Genomic DNA, 20387 nt, shown 5'->3' with positions numbered 1-20387 from the left:
AACATTTTTTTGTTATTATTATCATTATTATGTGAAGGAGATGAAGTTGCTGTTGAAGAAGACAAAGATGCTGAAGAAGGAAAATTAGGGTTAGGGTTTGGACAGTCAAAAACCCATGAAGGTAATTGTATCAACATAGCTCTGTCTCTTCTATGAACATTCATATGACCACCAAGAGCTTGAGCTGAGTTGAATTGTCTTTTGCAAAAACTACAAGTGTAGTTTCTTTGAGGCCATAAAAACCCACTTGAGGAAGAATTGTCATCTTCACTGCCCAAGCAAGTTCTCTCCATAGCTAATAACACTTCACAATTTGGGTTCAAGAAAACCTAAAAAGATGAAAAAACAAAGAAAGAAGGGGTTGAAATGGATTTGGTTGATGGAAAAGATGAGCGATGAAAGAAGAAGGGTATAGAAAGTGAAAATATCATCAAGTGTTTACTCACCTGCAAATGTGCGGCAGTGCGGGTACTATAAATGGATATTGCTTAGCCAATGTAATATAGAAACTTAGTTTGAGAGTGTTGTTCCTTTTTGCCAAATGTAGGGGAGATCTAATGGATGTGTTAGCTTGTAGCATTTAACGTTTACATGTCAAGTAACTTTTCAAGACAAAGAGAACTAAGGTTATGTCAATGTGTATGCCAAGGATGTCTTGTTGTTGATAGGATCTAATCCCATGATAGACAATAAATAACATATATACCATTACAGAAAAAGGTTCACTTACCAATAAGTAGGAGACATAAGTAATATTACAAATTATTATTATTGTTATTATCTGCAAATTTTTAAAATGAAAGGACTGCTCTGATTAATATGAAATGGGTTATAATTGCAAAGATCTATTGTATTAATTTTTATATAATTAAATTGAGGTGGGTTTTAATTTGTTTAACAAGAAAGGAAGAGGTTAACCTGTGTAGGGTTGGTCAGGAGTCCGCCTCTGAACACATGGGCAAGAAAAAGCCCACTAACTCTAAAGAATGGCTCAGTAAAATTGAAAGATGGGAGTGAAAGCTTGGATTTGAATTTTGAAAGCATGTTTTCAGCACCAAGAAACCATACAAAAAGGAGGAAACCCACAATCAATTTTTTTTTTTCTTATAATCATTCCTTATCAATCGCAAATTAATTAGATACAGGGAAACCGTAAAAATTCAAAATGAAGTTGAGTAGAAAGGTGGGATTGGTATACTAAACCTAATATAGTTACATGAGATCATGTATTGTTCACCTTACAAGCCAATTTTAAGCTATTTAAGTGACCTCTTGGTCAAAGAAATCACATGTAATTTACCCCTTTTATCAGATTCTATATTGCTTCACGTGAGGATATTTAAGCACTTGAGTGTTAAATTGCATTTCACATAAAAGAATTATTTCTAAAAAAATGATCGGATTAGTAATTTAGTGATTGAGTATTCACTTTTATCTAAGTACCTAAACGGAATAAGAGAGGATACAAAAGGATGCAAATCCTCTTTGCATTTTTGTAGTTGAGCAGAATATGTAGGAAAAAGAAAAAAAAAAAAAAAAAGATAATTACTGAGAGACCCGTATGATACTATAGTTCTTGCATTTCCAGCGCTTGTTAAGATTACACTAGATGTTAGTGAACTGGCAATGAATTTACAGTTGCTAGAATTAATTCTTTTTTTCATTTTTACCTTTTACCAGGATTACCAGACTAATCGATCTAGATAATCCTTGGAGAATATTTTTTTTGGTGCCTACTCTATTTGCCGACAAGCCCGTCTCGTGTTAACATCTAAGCTAGAAGGAAAGAAACAACAATAGGTTACATCAGAAGAAGTCATCAAATGCCCCCTTTTTATCACCTTTCGACTTCCCAGAACCTGCATAATGCAACCACAAAGAGAGAGATATAACACTTGATCACAATCGGCACTCTGTTTGAGCAAAACTGAAAACACTTTGAATTGTATAATTCTTCTTATCTATGGAGTAAGCAAGATTGTTACAATAGGGAATGAATTGCTGAATCATGCGATCGTTTTCCCGAAATAGATAATATAGAGACAGAAGTTCCTAGCATGTTTTTAGTTACAGATTATTAACTGTAAATACAGTTTACATTGAGAAAGACTAACCTGAATTTTCTGTTTGTGAAAGATCCTGAACTATCAACTGGAAAGTAGAATCATCGGGGGCAGAGAATTCATCTGAGGGTGAAGATGAAGTGGGATGTTGAAAAGAGAAGTCTGATTCATTGTCAGAGGTATCAGAAGCAACATCAACACGGACATTTATAGCAATGGATCCTGAAGTTGAAGTTGAATTTGATGAAGTTTGCAAGATCATTTTCAGCTCTGAAAATTGGTCTGCCATGGAATTTAACATCCTGAGCCACACTAGATCAAGTCTAGTATTAGTTAAACATGAGATTATTTTACAAACTGTCATGATTCATGTAGATGTATTACTGCAGATACCCAGATGAACTATGGACGGTTGGTTGTATTAAATGTGCAAAATAAAACTTGAAAATTTGGAATCAAAGGTCATATTAATATTTACGTTTTCCACATGATTACTACCTGTTCATAGAATCTTGAAGTTGGTGAACCCTTCTTTCAGTTTCTTCTAATTTCTTACGTCTTTTTTCACTTAATTCCACGGCTTCAGCACATCTCCTTTCAGAATCATCAGCTCTTTGTTTTTCTGCCCTAAGTAATGCCTGTGGAACATAAAAATGAGCCCTATATTTTTGAGTTCAGGAAACACAATACTATGAGTACTATTTAACAATGAAATGAGAAATGTCAACACAAATATATTAAGAGAAAGAATATGAAATGGGCCTTAACTTATAAGTAATAATTAAAAAAAGAAAGATTCCCATTATATTTGCATCTCTACTGGGATACATTCAGACAACTGCTCATGTAACAAAAACTGATATTGTGTTGTTGCTCGTAATATCTGCCTGTATTGGTTGCTATAAAGGAAAGAATAAAATTTAAACCGTTCTACAAGTAATCTATAGATCATGATGTCTAAAAGGGAAAGTCACTATAATATTTTAGCATTTCTTTCTTTCTTTATCCCCCCACTTAAAGATCAAATTTCTTAACCTTTTTCTGCCAGTTAAATAACTATTTTTAGAACCGATTTTTTCTCCTCAAAGGCTTTTAAGTCTGAGGATCATATTACTTTATCCAAGATCAAGCAATGTTTAGACCTGCTCTTAATTTGGAAGGGACCATTTTAGCTACAAATTTATACGTTATATTTACTTGGCATTTTTTAATGCATACTTAAAAACGGTAATGTGTGAAGATTGATATGGAATGTCTTGACAGGATAGGTTATATCATCATTACCTTCAGGTTCTGCATATCTGGACCGAGAGTCCCATCATCATCATCGAGTACCAAGGCTTCCGTGGTAAGAGGACGTGCTCCATTTTCTTTATGTGCAGCCTCCCGCTCCTCCCGCTCCTGGAGAAGAATTGTATTTGTTTCATCAACTTGGTTTTGCAAATTTTTTAGGGAATGCAGCAATGTCTTTATCTCTCGCCCTTTTGTTTCTTCCAATTCAATCTGTATGTATGATTTTGAAGACCAGTTAGAGGCCTTTTTTCTGATGCGTACACATTATCAAGGCAGTTCCTTTGAATTCAGTAGGGCTATTTCTATTTCATCCCAGTTGACGTTCAGCAATGGGTCATCATCCAAGCAGACTGACCCATCAGACAATGGCAAAACAGTTGTCCGAACCATTGTTGTTAAAAAAGCGAGTTAACTCCTGTGCTTTTATAGATTTTACGAGTTATGAGCACATCAATGAGTTAAAGATGTATATAAACTCTGAATTAACTAGAAACGGATTAAAATCTCATTTTTAATAATAAAATCAATGAGTTTATATTATAAAATCTTACAATTTTAGGATTTATCTTTTTTGATGTTTAAAATTTCCAATATTACTTTTTGATGTATTCAAAATTATTATCATTATTTACTTTGAAACCATGCTATCTATTAACCTTTAATCTTAAAATTTACTTAACTATTTTCTCTAAAAAATATTTACTTAATTATAATTAAATAGTATCAACGATTATTTATGTTTTGATGTAATTTTAATTGAAGTTATTCCCATAAAAATTATCTTAATTAAAGAAATACTAAATATAAAATAAAACGATTTTAATTTTATACTTTTTTTTTAAATTTAAAATTCATTTGCATTGTAAATATTGTATATGATTTTTTTTTAATGTATACATGTAATTTTTTAAAGACTATTTTATGGCTTGCGATTTTACAATTCAATTTTGTGGATCGTCCACCTCTAGTTAAAAAAGCCATTCGACGACCTTGGTCCACACTACCCTTGCATTCTAGGAGAAAAGTCAAAGTTGCAGGTTAGGACATCTTCTATAATATGAAATGAAAAATATTGATTCATGCAGCATTAATATGTCTCACCCTCAATTGTTTTTCTGATTGCAAATGACATGTGAGTTCCTCCACTTGTCTTTCAAGTTGATCATTTCTTTCAAGGAGAGAGCCACTTTCTCCTGCATCCTGAAGAGAATCCAAAATGCAAATTAGCTCATACAACAGAGGCCAATGAAAATGAAGAATATATTTCGAAGAAGTTGAGGTTTGATGGCTTAGTAATCATGTGTTAATTTCTTTAGGAGACTTGCCTCCAAAAGCTAGTCTCAAGACCTTAATTAGTATAATTCAACTTATACACTAATTAAGTAATGAATTTAGGTACTAAATACAACATCAAAATGATAGCTTACTAGAATAATTGCCAAATTGAAAGGAACAGAACATTGAAATAAAGTATTATATAGACTACTAGAAGTTAAAAGATAAAATAATAAGAATGAAAGACCCAATAATTCAAAACCCAACAGCATACTTTGTTGAGAGAAAGGGAGGGTGGAAAGCAAAAGAAGGATGGATTAGAATTTGGTTGATGAAATGAGTAAATGGAAGGTATCACTGTCAGTCTATCAGTTGGGTCCTCTTCCATCAACCTGTCCAATTTCACTTTAATAAATGTACTTCTCAATGCTGTGAAAAATGGAGTCCCATATTTTTTTTTCTCCAAAGAAAAATCCTACTTCCATTCCAATCAAAACCAACCAGCAACCCGAAACTCTACATACATATCAAGACACAACCTCACAAATGGGTCATAAATTGGTGAAAAATATCAAAATTACTATTACTAGAGCACACATACAATGGAACGGTCTTAATTCTTTTCAAATATAATTGTAGTTTTTGGAAAATTTGGGGCTGTAAACATGAGAAGCTGACTGTGTATCAGAAGCAAGAGGCAGATAATCTAAAAGGTTATGTTTAGACTTGGAGTAACTCCGATCTAAGTATATATGAAAAGGTGTTTTACAAGCATTTATTAAATAAATATGTAGAAAAGGAAGGGTGAGTGTTTCGCAAGTGCTAAAAGCATAACCATTATACTGGATAGTTTGCAACGGGTACACTAGGGATGTGTGTTCTGTCAGTGCAAACTGAATAAAGCAAAAATTTTTGAGATGAAAACCGAACCAAACCATTTGGTTCAGTTTTTAGCTATTTTTAAGATGAATAAATTCTGATCCAAGTGTATATGAAATAGGTATTTTACAAGCCTCACTAAATAATAAATATATAGAAGAAAACTAGAAATGGCGAGTGTTTCGATAAGTACTACAATTATAACCATTATACTGGATAGTTTGCAAGGGGTACACTAGGGATGGGTATTCGGTCAGTGCAAACTGAATAAAGCAAAATTTTTTAAGACGAAAACCAAACCAAACCAAACCGTTCAGTTTTAGCCATTTTTGGCAGATTTGGACTTAATAAAAACAGAACCAAACCAAAAAATTTTTTGGTTTCTTTCTATTAAACTTGAAACTGAACCGAACCAGTTCAGTTTCAGTCTGTTTTACCTAGCTGTGTCCAGCCCTACCAAAACCCAAGATAACAGGTGATGAAATATGGATCAGCTGCTAAAAACTTAGATCGCAAATTTAGACCTACCATATCTACATATGTAGGCTCTCCGCCAGCAGTTTTCCAACTACTTTGTGAAGCAAATGATGTTGCCTTAAGCTTCTTATAGTATGAAACAGCAGAATGAGAGCGCCAATTGGCCTGCAAAATATCCTTTTTCAGTAATGATCAATCTGACGGGAGGAGAACAACTAGATATGCCATTGCAATGGACAAAAATCAGCCACGCATTAACCTGGATGGAAGTTGCTGCATTAGTTTGCTCTCTGAATCTGAATTCACCACGTGCAGCCATTGCCCTTAAACCTGCTTGCAAGATAACTGCAGAGGACCTAACCTCCTTATATGACCTTCTGGCACACTGTCTACGCAAATTCTTCTGAATTTGGATGGCAGCTGCCTCTTGTCTCATGTTCTTGTACTGTTGGCGACCAAGTTTTCCTGGAATAACAGTAATACCAATGTGAAAATATGAAGATTAGGATGACCAGATGATTTAAGCCCCCAGAACAAAAATGCATATCTTAAAAAAAGGGGCCCAATTTGACCCAGTGACCATGGAAAGGATCAAATTCTTGAAACATTTATCAGCTGAGAAATTCAGCTGCACCTCAACAAATTTTTTACCAAGCATATTTCAATAAAAGGTCTTCATTTATTGCCCATGGGCTCACCTCTCCATCGAGATTGTATATGAATTGAAGCCTGCCGCATAAGAACATAATTTTTACGAGTAGCACGAGTTTTAGCATGCCTCTGGATAACTGTTGCTGAGTTGCGAAGTACTCTTGCTCTATGCGCATCTAATTCAGCCATCTGACCTGCTCTTAGGAAAACCTTTGTTTTCCCCAACTGCAAAGCCATCCATAGATTGTAACAAATATATAGGCAGGATAAAGATGATGAAAAATGATAAATAACAAATCAAAAGTAGATGTCTTTTTGTAGGCATTTGAATCTCTCTCTCTCTCTCTCTCCAGATTTTGATAAACGAAGACATTTATTAAAAGAACAGAGAAAATGAGGAACAAGGAGAGGAACACAAATGATAGTAAGAGAGACTCTGTTGTGAAATGACATAACAATAACAATCGAAGTTCTGAATTCAGCATAAGAAATACAGATTAATACTGATAACAGGACTGATGCCTGCATGTATATATGGATATTGTAATTTCCAGTGACACGTATAACTGGATTATAATGGCTCTAATGCTACCTGATAACCCGTGACCTCCATCTTTTCCAAAATCCATTTGCATGCTACCCTCTCTTCATAGCTGGTCATAGAAAAAATAATTTCAGAAGTGTTGAATGAGAAGGTGTCAGCAGAACCTTGAAGTTGGCCAAGTAAAAATATGAAAATTATTTACATTCAGCTTAGAATGTAGAGTAACACTTACTTCCCCCGACAAATCTCAGGCGCAAGCACTCCAAAGCGGTCTACAAAATCAGAGAAGCTCCTTTTAGTAGGGAATCCAGAACATTTAATTCTGATTGCCTCTAGAACTCCCTACAAAAACAACAATACCATAAATGCCAAAAAGAACTAATTCATTGGCAAATGAGCATTTAGTAAAATTCCAAATTTTACTCACACCACAACGTAGTTGTTGCATGACGCTGATGCTGTCAAATACAACAGGTTCTAAAGTATTATTTGGCTTCACACATCTAATGTAGTGGGGTTCTGTAGAATTTAGTATATCCATCAACTGTTGCAGTTGTTGCTGCATAATTTAGATGATAACATCAAGTTTCATATTTTCAGAGTGCTTCCACATTGAATTGCAAATGTAAAATAAAAAGGCTAGTCCCACACATAAATTACCTTCTAATGCAAGTTTACAGTACTAAATGGCCAAGGGTGCAAAAGAAATGATGACAAAGAAGATACCTTAAAGCGGGAACCGATAGATGAGAACTTTGATGGTTTGCTAGTCTCCTCAGAGATTGGCTGAAAGAGGCCCGATACAAAAGAACATTTGGAAGCACTCAACAAATCCTGATGTTCAGGAACAACATAGTCTTTGTTTTTGTCTAAAAATTGTTCAGACTGATATTGAACCTGAAATGCATGAAATGATAATATATAAATGCAGAGGTATAGAGAAATGTAAACAATAAATGATACAACAAATACAGGAACAATAGCTCACCTCTCCTGCATAATGAACAATGGTAAATTCTGACCGAGCCAATTTAGGCTTGATGAACCGCTTATGATCTTTGAAAGTCTGATAAAGCTTCTGTGCAAATGTCTCGTGAGTTGATTTTGGGAACATACTGCATAGAAGAAATGTTCACACATGCAGTTAATAACAAAACCCACCAGTCCTTTAAAGGAAACACCTTCTGAAAGGAGAATGTCAGACAATTCAAATGCCCTAAACTCAAATCCCTTTAATACCACAGTCTAAGGACAGAGAAACATCATCATACCATGCCTCGTCAAGCAGGGCAATGATACCACCTGTTTTCTGCAAGAAAACTAGAGATCAGCGCATGAAAGCCAATTCAGCAGTTCATCCATTAAAAACGAATTGTTGACTAAACAATACAATCATAAAATACAATCAGAAGAATACAGAGGATGCATCATCACACGGTTACAATAAATGATTTATACATCCATATTAGAACAAAAGGCATTGAAGTTCACATTGCATTTTTCTTTCTGAAGCTTAGCTCTGTATGTTTTGATGATCTAGAAAGATAAACACAGAAACATAAAGATGGTCCAAATATTGCAGAATATATTGCCTAGAAAAATGTGTAATTTGACAGCAACATATTATAGTGTTCCCATGTTGGTGCCACCTACCTCGTCTCTAGACTAAGTTGTTTAACAACATTGGAAAGAAAAGCCAGAAAAGTGAAAGGACAGATAAGTTCACAACTTAAAAATTAGAACTGCAAAATAGAGTGGAAAAGAATAAAGTGTGGAAACCTTCTCAATAAGGTCCAGAACATCTTGATTATCAACAAAATCTATGTAGCTCCAATCAATTTCCTCTTTTACGTACTCTTGTTGATCCATCTTGAACACATGCTGCATAACACCATAGCAATTCAGATTATACAAGGATAGACATCAACATTTCCAAAGTAGTCAAAAATGACTAACCTCATACCTGGTTGAAATGTTGTTGCAGCTTTTCATTTGTCAAATTAATGCAGAACTGTTCAAAACTGTCCAGAATGATAAATTTAATCAAGTTAGAAGCAACATGTAGACAAAAAAAGAGTTAAAACTAACTATTAGTTCATTATGTCAATAACTGGCCATCGTGGTATCTTGGGATCCCATGGTAGATTAGTTTAGAAGGGCAGGCCCATGACATTCCATTAAAAATTGAACAAGAAAGAAGATTGAGATTCCATAAATTCTGATTCACTACCATCCTACTGAATTGTAATTCAGGATAATCAACCAAAATGGTTTTGTATGTATTAACTTCAGATAGAAAATCAAGTAAGAGGTACGCTTTTATTCTAAGAAACTTATTAATGCATTTTAGGAAGATTCTTCTGTTGCTTCACTTGTATGATAAAAATGGAGCCATATTTGCAAGACTCTAAAATCTTCACGGATTACAGTGTTTTGGGCTAAAACTAAAAGATCATACTACGGACTTGCATTATGGTGTTCAGATTTTCAATGAAGCAACATATGCATGTTATCAATAAGACCTCTAAACCATGCCACAAGTTAGGATAGTGGTGTACCAAGATCATTTCCCTCTTCACCAAAAATAGAAACCCAAATCTTTGTTAAATAAAATGTGAATTAGTTAGCCTAGTATTCATGTCTGCACATTAAGTTATATGTATTTATTATATGAAGTGTAGGTTATAGTTAGGTTGCTGTGCATTGGTGGCTTGTATGTTTAAGCAAACATTACCTGTTAGTTGTGAAGCTTTCAAAGCCATAAATATCAAGAACTCCAATCAAACATTTTGAATTAGGATCTTGCCCAATGGAGACATTAATCTTATCCACCAACCTGAACAATAAATTCAATCCTTAGAAAGAATAATGAATATTATGGAAACACAATTATATGATATTACATGACAAAACCCGAAACTACAATCCAGAAATTAGCATCTTACCAATCAAACAACCGAGAATATATTGTCTTAGCTAAACCATCCCTATTTATTGCTGCACCAACAGGATCAAGACTTTTCTTGATAACATCTTCTGGGGTTATCATTACCCGTTTACATATTGCATCTTCCAATGAATTAGGATCACACCTGAAATAAGTATAAGAATTGTTCATAATACCACCACCACTGATAAACAAACACGAATATGTAACAGTGAAACCATCAAGGTTCTAGTCACACATTAGAAGCTCTGCTGTCATTTGTAGATGAAATTTGGACTCATCTTTTACTACCGATGAATCAACATCCTCCTCCTTTTCAAAATCAATATTTCCAAGATGAAGAATAGCAGCAACAACTCTGAAAATAGCTTCCTGAAAGAGATAAGGAGAGAAAAAATTAATCCCATACTGTTTTAAGACTTTGAAACCAATTTCTTCCTTCTATTTTTCAGATAAGTTCTACTAAAACAAGAAAGTACATATATACCTTATCCCTCAAGAAAAAAAAAATATATGAAAAAGAAAAGAGAACCACACGGCAATATTCAACACATGTCAGGCACAGATACCCTGATCTAAAAAGGCCAGACCTGTTCTTTCTCACTTATTCCAACAATATTCATAGCTCTCCTAGTGGCGAGATAGTCATGGGCATCATCAACACCAACCAGTTCGTAGCAATTGGATTGATTAAGATAATGAAATGACTTGGGATTTCCCAGCTTATACTTCTCAATCTCCTGCTATGACTCAAAATCTATTAGCTGTAGCGAAGTGACTAAAGTGCTTAACCAGGGAATATACAGGAAATGAAAAGGGATATCTAGATAAGATATACCTCCAGTGGTGCAGCACATAAAAGGTAAAAACAGTGATAGTTACGCTCAGGATCTGAAACTTGACAAACTCTGGATCTCTCAAGAAGATATGTTCTGATGGCAGCTCCTGATATTCTTCCATGCTCATCAAATTGAATTTCAACAAATTTCCCAAAGCGGCTGTGACAATATAGTCAAAAACATTAAGTAGCTAGACTGTCAATTATAAATGAGAAAAAAAATATGGTTCACAGTAGGAAATTTTCCATAAAGAAAAAAAGAAAGATACTATTTCTGGATTCATTTTCTTTCGTAACTAACTTGTGAACTAACTAGCAAGCCTGAAAATATAAAAGGTTGCAGTGATGAAACCATTTTAGTGCTTCTGCATCCAAACCCATTCTTTAAATTTCCAGTCATCTTTTAAGTCCACAAATTCAGTTAATTCAGTAACATATTAAAAAGGATATGCTATTATATTACATGTAAATGAAATATAAACTATTGTCAAAATTGAACTGTGGCAAAGTGACAGACAGAATACAGAGCTGAAGAGAAAAGAATGAAAAAGACAAGAAAAGTAAGATAGTTTCTCACCTAGAGTTGTTATTCCTAACAGTCTTTGCGTTGCCAAATGCTTCAAGAACTGGATTTGACTGCATAAAATTAGTTTGAATAAAAGCTCCATGTTTGCCAAAATTAAAATACAATTATGTAACTCACAAAAGGTTGGGGCAGCTAAAAGTAGCCTTTGCTTCAACGTCAATTTTTATTACGAAAGTGAATAATGGAGGCTAAGATCCAGTCATAGTAGGTATTAAGAAAGCAGATATAGTACCACAAATCACATATTATATTTCAAAATTTAAAGGTGGACAAAAGTTCAAGTGAATTTTAATTTTTACGATCCTTCAATGTGAGCTTCAAATAGCTTATTGACAAGAAGATTCAAAACATCATTTAAGAAACCCAAGGTACATCATCTTGCATTTTATATCCACAAATCATTTGCTAAGATATTGTCCCTGTTAATCTGCTTCCTGCATTTGCTTTAGGATGGAAAGGATAGCTTAGATTACACCAAATGTGCCGCGAAGTCTGGTTATGCTCTGTTCCTTTCTAAAGCAGCATAGAATGTTACCATCAATATCGACACAGGGAATCTGATTATAGACAAGATGTTGCACTATAACTTCAAGCCAACTGAACTTGACAAATTAGAGCACCAGAAGTTCATGGCTAGCTCTATTCAACCATTTAACATATCACGTTAACCAAGTTCCAAATAGTTCAAACCTTTACCCAATTATCGTGTGTTATCCATCAGAAAGGTCATGCTCCAAGAAGAATGCACATCTTTGGGCGATTCCTCTAGTAAATTATTTTCATTAACAAATTTCCTGCTGATTTGTTCACAATTTTGTTTGATGTTTTTGACTTATCAACAAAGACCAGGACTAGGGTCTAGGGGACAAACCAATAGTTCTACCATTGTGTGTATCTGGATAGAACATTAATAACTGCTGCAACACACCTCGCAACTTATACTAGAAGCAAACCGTAGCTAATTTCCCTTTGCTGTATTAGACTCAGATGGCTATTTGTGTACTCTGTTTATGCTCATAGCTAATCAAATTGAAAGTTTACTGCTTCAAAAAGTTCTGTGCATGCCACACACTTAAGCATCTTAATTAAATGCAGACTGGATTATAAACGTCAAGCTGGTTTGTAAACTTCAAGCGTAAAAAACTGTACCATGAAAGTATAACTTATTGGTTTGACCTATATAAAGCATAATCTCCATAAATTTAAGCCCCAAAAAAGAGTAAAATGCATTAGCTACTCTAAACCACACATAAATCTTCCAACTTACTTCTAGAACTTGTTGTTCAACCGTCCGCCCTTCAGCAGCTTTATGGCCACCCAAATTTGCAAGGTAGCGCATAAGCATTTTAGTAGTTTCAGTTTTACCAGCCCCACTTTCACCACTGACTAGAATTGAGATGCTTTTGCCCTCATTAATCATTTCCCTGCTTAAAATCAGATGTAAGCAATTTAGTAGACTAGTATAATCTGTAAAGAGACCTAGAATAAGTGTATGCACAACAAACAAATGATCACCTATATGCAACATCAGCAATTGCAAAAACATGAGGGCTTAGTGCTCCTAATGGTGCTCCCTTGTATCGCTCCATCATGCTATCATCATATAAATGCGGGAATGCTTCGAACGGGTTGACAGCAATAAGAATGTTTCCAGTATAAGTCTGCCCAGATGTCAAAATATTATAACAGAGCCGCCCTTAGCTGCAGTAATTAATTGTCTTATCTCACTATGGGAACATCAATAAATGCAAAATTGAAAGTGATGTTAACCTTACATAAATTTCTTTAGTTGCATATCTGGTTGCCAAATTGTGCAAAACTCCAGGCTCATGCAAATATTGCAGCTTAGTCATGTCATCAACCCCGCCTTCAGGAGCTTCCACATCTCTTGGATATATTTTTGACAAATTTGCAACGATCTGCTTAATATAAAAGTAGCATAAGCAATGTATGACTGAAGAAAATTAAATCCAAAAGGCTATAAGATAGATGGAAAGAAAAAACTTTAACCCACTCACAATTTTTCCATCACCAGTTTCAATCTCAGCGTCATCTCCTTTAATGTTACAAACAATTCCATCCAACCATGCTACTTCAGGATCTCCAACCCAAACATGGGAGCCAACGTCTATGTTCATTGGAAACCCCTTCATCAATTGAAACTTATACTATTATTAGTCTTCAAAAGCCTCAATGAAAATATAAAACTATTAACTGCAAAAGATAAACATCTTCATGTATGATCCTTATATCATTATTTATTCTCCTCCCCATGACACAATCTGTCTTTTGCTTTCTTCAGTTCAATGGCCAACATTAAAAGGAATCGCTATTACTCGTTAGCAAGAAAAAAAGGACAACTATTACCCTATATATATAGATTGTTAACCAATAATTCCCTCATTCCTATCCCTATTTTCATAGAAGAAATTAAGTTATCTTTTCATAAAATGCTTAAGTCGTATCCTAAATTCTATCATTGCGGTTCATCCAACAATGCGTGAAACTGGTAACCTTACCAGGTAGGCTACTGATTCTTAATCCATAAAAAAAAAAAAAAAAAAAAAAAAAAAAAAAAAAAAAAAAAATCATTCAACAACTTTAATCCAAATGTTTTCATAGGAGTATATAATCAAAATTCAAAATTACCTACCACTCTAATTCACCCAACAATCATCAAAATGGAGTCCTATCAGCAAAACAAGCAAGCAGATAGAGAGAAGGATGATTCTGCCTCCAATGCTAAACCGAACTTACAGAAATCGCTGCCAGGAATGGAAGGAAAATTAAAGAATTGAAGGGAAGGGGAAGGCAAACTAAATCCTCTCCGGTGAAGCAAATGCAAACCTGTTTCTCCTTTTTTTTCTTCTTTTGTTTCTTCGGTAAGAAATTGTGTTCGTGTCCTTTGGTTTGTGGAGTTGACATGGTGTGAGCAACCTTCGATTTCGCCATCTCGTGGTCTGTTTCTTCAATCGTTTTTGGCGGTTCATACGAACTCTGCATTGTAGAACAATAGTAATGAAGATTTTGGTGGTTTTCTGTTAATTAAATTAGTATAATACAATGTAAGGTATAAAATAATCACAATCATTAAAAATCAAAAAATTAATTTTATTAATGTTTAATTTATTTTTTTAAAATATTACTGATACAAACAGCTCATTAATTAAAGAAAAAAATATATAATTTTTACATATTAATAAAATATATTTAACGTTAAAATTAATAAAATACAACCAAGGTGGAAAGGGCCATCATTTATTAGTATATAGGCCTTACATTAGGTGCTTAGAGTCACATGTAGCTGAAAACTCAATGGAGTATTAATCGTTTGATGTTGAAACTTATATTAGTTCTAAAGCTTTCAAAGCCAATCAAACATTTTGAATTAGGATATTGCTCGATGGAGACAGTAATCTTATTCACCAACCTGAACAATAAACTCAATCCTTAGAACAATATGGAAGCACAGTTATATGATATTACATTACGAAACCTGAAACTCCAATCCAGAAATTAGCATCTTAAAAAAATATATAGTCTTAGCTAAACCATCCCTATTTATTGCTGCACCAACAGGATCAAGACTTCCCTTGATAACATCTTCTGGGGTTATCATTTCCTGTTTACATATTGCATCTTCCAATGAATCAGGATCACACCTGAAATAAGTGTAAGACTTGTTAATAATACCACCACCACCACTGGTAAACAAACAGGAATATCTAACAGTGAAACCCTCAAGCTTCTGGTCACACATGAGAAGCTCTGCTGTCATTTGGAGATGAAATTGGACCATCTTTTACTACTGATGAATCAACATCTTCCTCCTTTTCAAAATCAATATTTCCAAGATGAAGGATAGCAGCAACAGCTCTGAAAAATATCTTCCTGAAAGAGATAAGGAGAGAAAAACTTAATTCCATACTGTTTTAAGGCTTTGGAACCAATTTCTTCTTTCTATTTTTGGGATAACTTGTACTAACGCAAGAAAGTACATATATGCCTATCCATCAAGAAAAAAAGGAATGTATAAAAAAGAAAAGAGAGCCACCCAGCAACATTCAAGACATGTCAAGCACCGATATCCTGGTCTAAAAAGGCCAGACCTGTTCTTTCTCACTTATTCCAACAATATTCATAGCTCTCCTGGTGGCAAGATAGTCATGGACAGCATCAACACCAACCAGTTCGTAGCAATTGGATTGATTAAGATAATGAAATGACTTGGGATTTCCCAGCTTATACTTCTCAATCTCCTGCTATGACTCAAAATCTATTAGCTGTAGCGAAGTGACTAAAGTGCTTAACCAGGGAATATACAGGAAATGAAAAGGGATATCTAGATAAGATATACCTCCAGTGGTGCAGCACATAAAAGGTAAAAACAGTGATAGTTACGCTCAGGATCTGAAACTTGACAAACTCTGGATCTCTCAAGAAGATATGTTCTGATGGCAGCTCTTGATATTCTTCCGTGCTCATCAAATTGAATTTCAAAAAATTTCCCAAAGCGGCTGTGACAATATAGTCAAGAACATTAAGTAGCTAGACTGAAAACTATAAATGAGCAAAAACAATGGTTCACAGTAGGAAATTTTCCATAAAGAAAAAAAGAAAGATACTATTTCTGGATTCATTTTCTTTAGTAACTAACTTGTGACCTAACTAGCAAGCCTGAAAATATGAAAGGTTCCAGTAATGAAACCGTTTTAGTGCTTCTGCATCCAAACCCATCCTTTAAATTCCTAATCATCTTTAAGACCACAAATTCAGTTAATTCAGTAAGATACTAAAAAGGATATGCTATTATTTTGCATGGAAATGAATTATAAACTATTTTCAAATTGAACTGTGGCAAAGTGGCATACAAAATACAAAGCTGAAGAGAAAAGAATGAAAAAGACAATGCATAGCAAGGTAGTTTCTCACTTAGAGTTGTTATTCCTGACAGTCTTTGCATTGCCCAATGCTTCAAGAAGTGGTTTTGACTGCACAAAATTAGTTTGAATAACAGCTCCATGTTTGCCAAAATTGAAATATAATTATATAACTCACAAGAGGATGGAGCAAGTAATCTTTGCTTCAGCATCAAGATTTTGATAATCCCAAGAACTTAAGCATAACAATAAGCTATGGAAAAATAAATATAGAAACTTCTCATATTACATTTAAAAAGTGGGTATATATTCCATAAAAGTTATGTAATTGATTAGATGGACTCAAGTCCTCGTACTGAAATTCATCGCGGCCAATGATAAATTTACACATGTCCAAACAATATGTGGACGAGATCACAAATTCACTACAGTTCCCCTTCTGCCCGAAGGTGAACACAATAACGGAACCTTCCACGTGTCCTTTTACCGTGACCGTCTTAAACACTAGGAAAAGCCAAAATGCCTCACGCCCTTTCCCTCGTACATGGAAAGTGCAAAGAAGCTTGCCCGATAAGCAAACAGAAACCAGATAAATATGAACTGAGCAGGGATAATTGCTTGGTTTGGTTTCCATGTCGAGCAAGAAGATAGATCAGCGTTTTATATATGTTAGATAGAGAATTTATAAAGCTTTAGGGCTCTTTCTTTTCCTTTTCAGAGATTTTATGAATTGAATTGGTCAATTCTTTTTGAGCTTTGATCGCTAGTGTACAAATCGTTTGTATAGTATAGTATATATGGCTTGAATTGATTAATTCAGATTTTATCCAATTTGAAGAAAAATTTTAAAAATGACTCCATTTACATCATCTTCATCTTCATCAACAGCGTCTCCGCTATTGCTGGAAATCGATGAATCTCTAACTCTAATTCCTGGCCTTCCAAATGACATCGCTGCACAAATACTCTCCATGGTTCCTTACTCTCATCATTCCCGTGTCAAACCTACTTCTAAGTCATGGTACGCTTTCCTTTCCTCCAAAACCCTAATTTCTCTCCGCTATCATCTCTGCCATCTCAGTCATCTCCTTTGTATCTTCCCTCAGGATCCTTCAATTCGGTCTCCTTACCTCTTTGACCCGCACAATCTCGCTTGGCGCCCTCTACCACTTATGCCTTGTAACCCTCACGTATATGGACTCTGTAACTTTACCTGTATTTCTCTCGGCCCAAATCTCTATGTTCTCGGCGGTTCTCTTTTCGACACTCGCTCTTTCCCCATGGATCGCCCTTCTCCTTCTTCCTTCACCTTCCGTTTTAATTTCGTCAATTCCTCGTGGGACCAACTGTCTCCAATGCTATCTGCTCGCGGTTCCTTTGCTTCCGCTGCAATCCCTAATTTGGGACAGATAATAGTGGCCGGTGGTGGGTCCAGGCATACGTTATTTGGTGCAGCGGGAAGTAGGATGAGTTCGGTGGAGAAGTATGACATTGGGAGGGATGAGTGGGTGGCAATGGATGGGTTGCCCAGTTATAGAGCAGGTTGCGTGGGATTTTTGGTAGGGAGTGGAGAGGAGAGGGAGTTTTGGGTGATGGGAGGCTATGGAGAGTCCAGAACAATTTCTGGAGTCTTTCCTGTGGATGAGTATTATAAGGATGCTGTGGTCATGGATGTGAAAAAGAATGGGGGTGGCAAATGGAGAGAGGTTGGGAATATGTGGCGGGAAGGGGAGAGAGCAAGACTTGGGAAGATTGTTGTGGTTGAGGATTGTGATATGGACCGACCTGGTGTTTTCATGCTCGATGATAATGACATTTTCAGGTGAGTGCCCCCTGTTTTTTTCACCTCTGTGCTGAACCCTTAAGTTTTATTTGTTTATTTTTATTCAGTGGAAGAGGCAGGAGTTAATTATTATAATATTGAAGTAATCACCAGTGATTAGCATGGCTAGTTAGAGTTTGATTTGTGTGTGTGCTCTGGATTGTGGGTTTTTTTTTATGTGTCCCAGATTTGTTGTTAACATTTGATGCTGTTATTGGATTCAATCCAGTTATTTTTATCAGGAAGTAATGGTAACATTTCGAGTTCATACTCTAGGTGGCAGTGATATTGTTTGTGCAGCATAATTATGGTTATGGTATGCTTGTGGACTAGTGTGCGTGTTTCATTGCCTTCTTATATCTAGACAGTTCCTAACTTTTGATTTCCTAGGTATCAGTGTATGTGATTCATTTTTATTCATCAAATTCCTCTTCACTTATGGAGGATGAAAGTTGAGAGCTATCAATACGATCTTAAGGTGGTTCATATCTTTCTTATGTGTTGATGCAAATTGATAATGTATATGGTTTTGATGTGAGTTACCCACCTTTCTTCTCCTCTCTTCAGAGGTGTTGATTAGCTCTGTGCTTTCAGTTACTGGTGCCACTATAAGTTAACAAAATATGGCTGAATTGGTTCCTTCTTATTCTTCTTTTTTGTAAGGGAGTGGGAAAGGCATTTTTTCATCGTTGGTTTTTTGGGGAGGAAAGGGTATAATTTTAGTTTTAAAAAGCGGAAAAAAGATAAATCTGAAATTCAAAATGTCAAGATACAATCTAAAGTTGGCTTCAGGATACAAATATCCCTGCGTCCTACAAATTATAAAACACAGGACCAGTATCCTGTCTAATTTTGTTGAATAAGCATCTTTGTAAGATTCTATAAGGACTAGCAATTACTCCATAATGTCCCGAGTAACTCTTATATACAATCCTGCCCGTAACTTTTAAATTTCTTGTGTCTTGAGTTCTCGCTTCTTTCTCAAGCTCTATGTTATCTGCAATTGTGCAACAAGCATTCTTTAAACCTTGCTTATTGATGAAAGAAAATACGAACGATGCTGATGCAGAGATTTATGACACTATGAATTTGATTTCTTGGAGGTTCTTATCTGTATGGTTTCTGATATGCAACTCCTCAATTAGATCCATGCTTCTTCCTTATCATTCACTTTATTTGTGCATATTCTGTGAACATATATGAGCCATTTAATAAGCAAATCTGAAACTGATTAAGCATGCTTCTGCAAAAGGATTCCTTGGTACAAGCTTTTATGGAACTTTTCTGCTGGTTATAAGCCTTACTTCCTGGAAGTTCAATTGATTGTACCCACAACTCAAATGATGTGTTTCCTGCATTACAGATATGACATGATTTCAAATTCTTGGCAAAAAGAGTCCAGAGTACCAAGAAAAGCTCCTTGCAACTCCTCTAGTGGTTTTGCTGTGTTGGATGGGGAGTTGCTTGTAATGACTATAATGAAAGGAGGTGATTCAACAGAAACTCGAAGGTCAAGACCGCAGAAAAGGACAGGAACTCTTCTCATCCAAATCTACCATCCTAGGAAGCAGACATGGAGATCGCTCGTGACAAAGCCACCATTTAATTGCGATCTGGATTTCAATACAGCAGTTATGTGCACCATTCGATTGTAAAGAAGTACATGCTGTAATTGGTACCTAAGTATTTGCCCGATTTATGTGATAAATTGTGTATGCTACATGATCTTCTGGTTCTTACCCCTTAGTAAATGATATAGGTCAATGTACAGATTGATCAGGACTTGGTGCTGCCATTTCTATGTACAAGATTAGTTCATTTTAAATACATGTAACTTCAGTATATTGTAGCTGTTACTTAAATACCGTAATTAATTCAATGAATAGAAAAAGGATGGGCTATTAAGTACTCCCTCCGTTCCATATATATAGGCCTAGTTTGACTTTCACATAGATTAAAAGAAAACTAATTAATATAGTTGAATTATATTTTTTATTTAGTTTTTTTCTCAAAATATTCCTTTGTAATATTAAATAATGGATATTAATTGGGAATATGGTTATACATTAAATAGAAAATAGATGAATAGAACTATATTTTTAGAACAGATGAAAAAAGAAAGTGAATATATA

The 20387-nt window shown here is 35.0% G+C and overlaps 3 protein-coding genes across 6 annotated transcripts; 1 reads left to right on the top strand and 2 right to left on the bottom strand.

The window, feature by feature from the left end:
* Positions 1–1562: 1562 nt before the first annotated feature.
* XIJ (P-loop containing nucleoside triphosphate hydrolases superfamily protein) lies at positions 1563–16704 on the bottom strand. 4 transcript variants are annotated; one of them, XM_089721031.1, is made up of 32 exons: positions 16486–16704; positions 15911–16070; positions 15663–15812; positions 14984–15444; positions 14401–14550; positions 14207–14318; positions 13572–13715; positions 13329–13472; positions 13069–13214; positions 12821–12977; positions 11545–11603; positions 10968–11127; positions 10720–10869; positions 10368–10501; positions 10128–10274; positions 9917–10018; positions 9146–9203; positions 8962–9063; positions 8454–8491; positions 8171–8297; positions 7909–8079; positions 7610–7741; positions 7415–7524; positions 7231–7291; positions 6686–6863; positions 6247–6452; positions 6039–6152; positions 4458–4556; positions 3348–3566; positions 2562–2701; positions 2115–2365; positions 1563–1859 (listed from the first exon to the last, which is right to left on the bottom strand). In XM_089721031.1, the coding sequence occupies exons 7-32, from the start codon at positions 13704–13706 to the stop codon at positions 1807–1809; spliced, it is 3393 nt and encodes a 1130-aa protein (XP_089577157.1). In that variant the 5' UTR covers positions 13707–13715; positions 14207–14318; positions 14401–14550; positions 14984–15444; positions 15663–15812; positions 15911–16070; positions 16486–16704; the 3' UTR covers positions 1563–1806. The 4 variants fall into 4 exon arrangements, with proteins under 4 accessions (XP_089577157.1, XP_089577159.1, XP_089577160.1 ...); XM_089721033.1 differs by lacking the exons at positions 13572–13715; positions 14207–14318; positions 14401–14550; ... (2 more) ...; positions 15911–16070; positions 16486–16704 and having other exon boundaries at positions 13069–13254; positions 13329–13470; XM_089721034.1 differs by lacking the exons at positions 13572–13715; positions 14207–14318; positions 14401–14550; ... (2 more) ...; positions 15911–16070; positions 16486–16704 and having other exon boundaries at positions 13324–13464.
* Positions 15041–16290, bottom strand: LOC149496442 (myosin-16-like). Its single transcript, XM_089721343.1, has 6 exons — positions 16262–16290; positions 15911–16070; positions 15663–15812; positions 15540–15559; positions 15310–15444; positions 15041–15215 (listed from the first exon to the last, which is right to left on the bottom strand). Exons 1-6 carry the CDS (start codon positions 16288–16290, stop codon positions 15041–15043), a joined length of 669 nt encoding a protein of 222 aa, XP_089577469.1.
* Positions 16705–16950: 246 nt separating the features above from the next.
* On the top strand, positions 16951–20181 carry LOC149496440 (Galactose oxidase/kelch repeat superfamily protein). Its single transcript, XM_089721036.1, has 2 exons — positions 16951–18255; positions 19619–20181. Exons 1-2 carry the CDS (start codon positions 17285–17287, stop codon positions 19908–19910), a joined length of 1263 nt encoding a protein of 420 aa, XP_089577162.1. The 5' UTR covers positions 16951–17284; the 3' UTR covers positions 19911–20181.
* Positions 20182–20387: the final 206 nt, after the last annotated feature.

Source organism: Jatropha curcas, chromosome 5 (assembly GCF_041381405.1).
Source record: "Jatropha curcas cultivar XTBG-Jc1 chromosome 5, XTBG_Jcur_1.0, whole genome shotgun sequence".
NCBI classification, from domain to species: Eukaryota; Viridiplantae; Streptophyta; class Magnoliopsida; order Malpighiales; family Euphorbiaceae; genus Jatropha; species Jatropha curcas.
Note: the sequence above shows the minus strand (reverse complement) of the source record. Positions and strands in the feature narration are given on the sequence as shown.

What these genes read in the sequence shown, in the direction of transcription:
- LOC149496442 (XM_089721343.1), bottom strand. Translation starts at nt 16,290, where the DNA reads ATGGGTTTGGATGCAGAAGCACTAAAACG. An exon ending in TATGTGCTGCACCACTGGAG is followed by an intron (nt 15,813 to 15,910) that starts GTATATCTTATC and finishes GAGTCATAGCAG; the next exon opens with GAGATTGAGAAGTATAAGCT. An exon ending in GAATAAGTGAGAAAGAACAG is followed by an intron (nt 15,560 to 15,662) that starts GTCTGGCCTTTT and finishes CTTGATGGATAG; the next exon opens with GCATATATGTACTTTCTTGC.
- XIJ (XM_089721031.1), bottom strand. Translation starts at nt 13,706, where the DNA reads ATGAAGGGGTTTCCAATGAACATAGACGTTGGCTCCCATGTTTGGGTT. An exon ending in ATGCAACTAAAGAAATTTAT is followed by an intron (nt 13,215 to 13,328) that starts GTAAGGTTAACA and finishes ACATCTGGGCAG; the next exon opens with ACTTATACTGGAAACATTCT. An exon ending in TTGAACAACAAGTTCTAGAA is followed by an intron (nt 11,604 to 12,820) that starts GTAAGTTGGAAG and finishes AATTTTATGCAG; the next exon opens with TCAAATCCAGTTCTTGAAGC.
- LOC149496440 (XM_089721036.1), top strand. Translation starts at nt 17,285, where the DNA reads ATGACTCCATTTACATCATCTTCATCTTCATCAACAGCGTCTCCGCTA. An exon ending in GATGATAATGACATTTTCAG is followed by an intron (nt 18,256 to 19,618) that starts GTGAGTGCCCCC and finishes CCTGCATTACAG; the next exon opens with ATATGACATGATTTCAAATT.